At 39.7% G+C, this 5,955-nt stretch overlaps 1 protein-coding gene across 1 annotated transcript in view; it reads left to right on the plus strand.

The window, feature by feature from the left end:
* The window catches only part of LOC106517851 (ubinuclein-2), a gene marked incomplete at its 3' end in the record, with an annotated part of 20,018 nt that overhangs the window by 6,683 nt on the left and 7,380 nt on the right, over positions 1 to 5,955 (plus strand). Inside the window, 6 exon segments of the mRNA XM_014008885.1 lie at positions 2,294 to 2,789; positions 2,868 to 2,938; positions 3,014 to 3,143; positions 4,434 to 4,540; positions 4,627 to 4,737; positions 4,853 to 4,996. Of these exon segments, the coding sequence (XP_013864339.1) occupies positions 2,294 to 2,789; positions 2,868 to 2,938; positions 3,014 to 3,143; positions 4,434 to 4,540; positions 4,627 to 4,737; positions 4,853 to 4,996 (1,059 nt within the window).

Here is a 5,955-nt window from a genome sequence, read left to right on the forward strand (position 1 = left end):
CCCCCCCCTCTTCTTATTGTTGTTTTCATTGTGAGGCACTTTGAATGTTAATTGAAGGAGCTCTAAAAATATATATTTAAATGTCAGGACTTTACACATTTAACCTTGTAGTTTTGGCTGACATGCAGTCACATTAAGGCTACTCTATTCTGAACATTAAAAATGATGTTTCTTAAACTCAGGAAAAGGTACATATTTTGCACCTAAAACCTGTAAATTTGTTTGAATAGGAACATTTTTTATGGCATTCTGTTAATTTTTTACCTAAAATACATTTATACAAATGTAGGCTACTATATAAAGTAATGAACACAAATAAATCCAATTAGCATTATAGTGCACTTCCAATATGTTGTAAGGCTTTTTTTTCTTACATGCCTTGTTTTATGATGTAACATTGTTTCACATATAATTTCATTATTATGTTGTTGATTAACAAAATATCATTTGAATGGAAAAATAGTCAACATTTCATGAATATTGACCCAGTTTAAGAAAAATACAAAAACAACTGTTTGGTTCAGCAGGACATTCAATTATTTAGGAAAAAAACCAACAGAATTTTAAATTAAATTTTAGATGATGACGCTCCACTACAGCTTTTTGTATGTTTTGTTGACAACTGGGTTTTTTCCCCGCTGTAAAGTTGAGCTGCAGCTCATTTAGGAAGCAGAGTTAAACAGAGACGACACTCACAAAGTGGAAAATATCAGAAAATGTTTTACATTTATTTAGATTCATACTGATTCTGAATGTTTAGAGAAAACATTCAAATCCAAACTTCAAGTTTTATTACAGCACAGCCCTAAATTAAGATTGGTGAATTGATTGCAGTTTTCTGTCCAATCACAGATCCTTAAAAAGCCTGACCTGATTCCAATGTTGGCAGATACCAATTTTATTTATTTAATTTATTCTTTTAATAACTGACATTGCCAGGTGTTATAAGGTGACAGTACACCTTTGATGGTCCAATCTTATTCTATGGAAAAACATTGAAGAGTACCCTTGAATACCTTGAATACAAACTTGTTTCATCTGGACATTCGGTAGTGCTCTGAAATGTAAATGAAAAATTTTAGAGCATAGCTGTTCAAACTACTAAATTTACAAAAAAAAATCAGTTGCTTTACTTTTTCAGTTTTTTACATTTTAAAAAACAAAACTTGCACAACAGGTTAGACTACATAACTGGTTTAAGCCTCTTACCAAAAATGAAGTTTGCAGCGGTACTTTGCTTTTATCATATTACGAGGTTTGAATTCAATTCATTTCAATTCAAAATACTTTACTGATCCCAAAGGGACATTAAATCAGGACAAACTAACTAAACAACCAATAAAGTATTGAACTGCTACTATTGTTAGCAAAATGTGCAAATGTGGCCTGGTGGGTGGGTCGGCCCTCTCATAGCAGAGCAAAAGCAAACACTAGCTACGTTTACATGGACATAATTAATCAGATTAAACGGCCGTTCTGAATAAAAATGCGTCATGTAAACAGCCTGTTCAGATTATTCTGATCCGATTGAGCTCGATCCGAATGAATTTTTAATCCGAATGAAAGGGGTGGGTTATGCCGATTGATAATCGGAATGACGTGCATGTATCATCTTATTCTGATTGTAGAAAACTGACCTCTGCGCATGTCTGCTGACTTTCATTCACCCGGTTCTGCTCTTTAGAGGTGGTGGGACAGCAGCGTTCCAGCTGAGCTGCACCGCACAGAACTTTTCCTCCACGCTCTCTTAACAGATAAAAAAGGAGACAAACAGCAGATGTTGCTTCGCAAAAAATAAAAATAAAAAACACGTATTGCTTCATCTGCAGCCCAACCGGGGAGTAACGACGTCTCTACCGATATTAAAAGCTGACACGGGTCTGTCCTGAGCGCACAGAGGAGCTTTGTTTACGGTTGTAACACAGAAGTAGAGCTGAAAGTTTACAACACTGCGCATGTCCAGACTTTTATTCTGAATAAAAGTCCTGTGCATGTAAACACTTGTCATGATCGGATTGTGTCCATGTAAACAGTACATTCGGATTATTTAATCCGAATATATTTCAATCCTATCAAAAAATTTTGTGCATGTAAACATAGCTAGTGACTGATTTTCAGACGTTTGTGGAAGTAGATAAGATCGCCTTCTCTTGTATAAATATTGGCCGATCACCCATCTCCTAAATTTAAGGAAACGTGGCCACTCGATCAGCCGGCCCATTTATTAGTTCACCCCTATAAATGAGATGTAAGTGGTGTCCATTCAGATTGTTTATTTTTTACATTTTGGCAGAGTGTCGGCTCTAAACATTCATCGACCAGAAAAGAAAAAGAGGAAGAAGCTGATGAAGGACTCGCTGCACCTCGCCAACATGATTCGCCGCTTCACACGGGAGAAGGAGGAGATGCGCAAGAAGAACCTGCTCGCCACTGGCGGTCAGCCTCGACCCACCGCCAAGGTGCCCAGCACCAACATCGTGCTCGTCAGCGCCCACCCCAAGGTGGGCAGCGGCAGCGAGAACGTGGTGGCGGATCTGACCGCGGACCAGGCCGTGCTGTCGCTGCTGGGCTCTGCCAACAACGACATGCTGCAGGACATGATGGGCGACCTAGACTTCGCCATGCTGGACTCGCCGCAGCCCGGCAGTCCGGGGCAGGGAGAGAACGGGTCGTTTGGACAGAAAACTGGTGGAGGTCGAGTGTCTCAAGGCAGCATGATGGCCCCTCCTCCTCCTCTCCCCGGTGGTCTGCCAGGACCACTCTCAAAGCGCATCGAAGACCTGAGAGCGGTGAGAACTCACCTCTCTCTCAGCATCTCAGTTGGTAGCGTACACAACATGGGTCCGGTTTATTTTCTGTTTCTGCAGGCGTCCCGTCTGTTCGATGAAGAGGGCAGGAAGAAGTTCTTCACACTGGACATGAACAACATCCTACTGGAGTCAGTATCATTTAGTTTGTCTTTATGGCCTGACACAAAAGCAGGATGTAATCCTTGTTTGTTTGTGTCCGTCAGCATCGAGCTGCAGGTTCAGGAGCAGCCGACAGAGGTGCGTTCAGCCGTCTACTCCCACTTGGAGGCCTTTGTGCCCTGCAATAAAGAAACTCTGCTCAAACGCCTCAAGAAGCTCAGCCTCAACGTACAGGTCTGCATATGTCACTTTTTATTTACAAAACCAAACTTTTTCAGATCGTACCTGACAGCTGCTGGTCTCTCTAAGCCTGTCAGCAAAATGTCTCAGGAACAACTGGACATGTTTTATTAAAACTATGGGAGAGTAATCATTGGATGTCTGATTCAAGACTGACTGTTTGACTTTAGCAAACACAAAAATAGCTGTAACTCTGTCAGTTTAATCGGTGTTGAGCTAAAATTTGGTGTGATAGCAGCCGACAGTCGTTCACTTTCAGGCTTTTAGCTACAGGGACATATTTTGGTCGCCTTCTATAGTTTTCCAATGCTTTTAGTTTGGCGATGTCTCAGGATGCCCTCAGGGCACCGTGTCGATCTTCGAGTTTGCCAAGATTTAACAGTAATTTCTGTCCATAAATTTTTATTTACCTTTGTTTTTGCCCCATCTCTAATTTTCATAAACTTTCATAAGCGACTGTTGGTAACTTTAAGGTAGCGATGTGGTTTAAAGATTTGGTGCACCCTTCCAAAATCCTACCTAAAAGCCTGTTCACAACAATTAGCCTGATTTTAAAGAGTACTGATTACTGGATTTCAAAAGGGTGAAACAAATACGATGACTGCCTGTGACTGATTCCACTTCTTGCCTGTGCTAGAGTATACTGAAGACATGCTTTAAAAATTAGTTCCAAGTGTAAAATTTTCCTTTTGTTCTCTATATTACTAATTATTCCTATTTAATCAATGAAATTTCTAAAACTTAGAAAAATGAGAAATGTTTTACCACTTCTACAGTGTTTTTCTTTAGTTGGCATTTTATTCTGGTTAACTTCTTTTGATCTTGTGCATCAGAAGTTTGAGTCACCACTTGTGAAACTGAATTTTTCTCTTGCAAGGACCTGGATGTGTTGCTCCACTCCATGTGGGAGTGCAGTTGACAATATGGCGTTAGTGTCTTATGTAACAGTACTGTGCTGTTCACAGATCTGCGTGCCTTCTAATCAATGTAGTACACTCTCATATGGCCGAGGCAGATTAATTTAAAAATGTCAATAATCAGCTCAATGAATGAGGCGAACAACCAGTCAGGCTCCATTAAAAATCACAGTTGGCTCGTTTTGTAACGTGGAAGACTTGTGATGAAACAAATGCACTAATTGTTTTACTTTTTCTAAGGCAGAAACTTTGAGCTAAGGGGCTACGATTCGTTTAAACCATCTATGTTCTCACCACGTGACTGTATTTAGCTGCTGTCCTGAATATGTCTATGTAATTTCTGACACGGCTCATGTGTGCCATACAGGACGACCGACTCCGAACGCCGCTGCTGAAGTTGAAGCTGGCTGTGTGCGACGTGATGCCAGAGCAGATCGCTCGCTACAACATGGACTGCATCGCCAAAGTGGCAAAGTAAGAACCCAGCAGCGGCTCTTATTTTATAAACTGAACAGTTTTGTGGTAACTCGGTCGTGTGATGTTTCCTCCTCACCTCACAGGCAGCAGTCAGAGGAAGGAGACAAAAATGGGTCAGAAGATGACGACGAGGAGAAACCAGGGAAGAGGGTGATGGGGCCTCGAAAGAAATTTGTGTGGGACGACAAACTCAGGTTGGAGAGCTTTAGATGCTCATCTAGTGTCTGCACAATAAACAGAATGATTGACCTGTTTTTTTGTTTTTTTGTTTGTTTTCCTTTTATAAAGCTGTTCTGTGTTTGTTGGCAGGTCATTGCTGTGTAATCTGGTGCAGGTGAAGCTGGGCTGCTATGAGCTGGAGGGCAAGAACCTGATGTCTCTAGAAGACTACCTGAAAGCCTTCATGGAGACTGAAGTGAAACCTCTGTGGCCGAAGGGCTGGATGCAGGCCAGGTGTGTGGTCGTGTAGAATAACCGCTTCTTGTAGTTCATTTAGATCTTTGTTATTAAAGAAATAATTAGTTGATTATTCTGCAAACTCAAGATAACCTGACTAGATTTATTTACTTGGAGAAGTCATTTGTTTAGGGCTGGGCGATATGGCCTAAAACATATAAAATTTTTTTCATCCCAAATTCGATTTTGGATTTTAATCGATTTGCATCGTTCCTTTGCTTTCTTAAACACAAATTACAAAAAATATTTTTAAAAGCTCTTTTATTTGAACCATCCCTTCAGGGAGTTGACCTTAATTCAAAGTGCAACTAAATACAAGCTATAAATCATGCTTGTAAAACAAGATGACAGGTCCCGCCATTGTAAACAATGAAAATATAAATAAAATATTTGCAGCTTCAAGTAAACACAATAAGCTTGTTTGAAAATTAGTGTAAACAAAATTAACAGTCCTGTTTAAAACATACATTCAAGCAAAGTCAGTAATTACATTCTTGATGTCGGTTAAAGTTGTATCGAGGGGGTTTTAATATCAAGTGAGGGGTTAGCTACCTGTATCATTTTCTGCCGTGAACCCCATTTAGTTGGGGACTCCGTTATTAGATGAGGGGGCAGACCTAGCTCAGTCTGTACTTCAGCTACCTCTCTCCTTTTTTTTTCCAACTATAGGAAAAAGCAGCAGTAGCCTTTTTACAAACCTAGATGGCACGTTCAATCCATGTGTCCTTCACACCATTTTCTGTAAAATAATGAAAACATAAATGGATCAGTTTTACTGTAATAATAACATACATTCAACATACTTGTAAAAAAAATTAAAAATTAAAATTTTCAAATTAAATTTATTTATTTATTTTCCAGATTTCAACATTTTACAACTGTAGCCACATACAGACACACAGACCATAGACTGGTCTGGCATCAGCTGCACTTTATGTAAATACTGTAACAGTTTA

This window comes from Austrofundulus limnaeus, unplaced genomic scaffold (assembly GCF_001266775.1).
Source record: "Austrofundulus limnaeus strain Quisiro unplaced genomic scaffold, Austrofundulus_limnaeus-1.0 Scaffold53, whole genome shotgun sequence".
NCBI classification, from domain to species: Eukaryota; Metazoa; Chordata; class Actinopteri; order Cyprinodontiformes; family Rivulidae; genus Austrofundulus; species Austrofundulus limnaeus.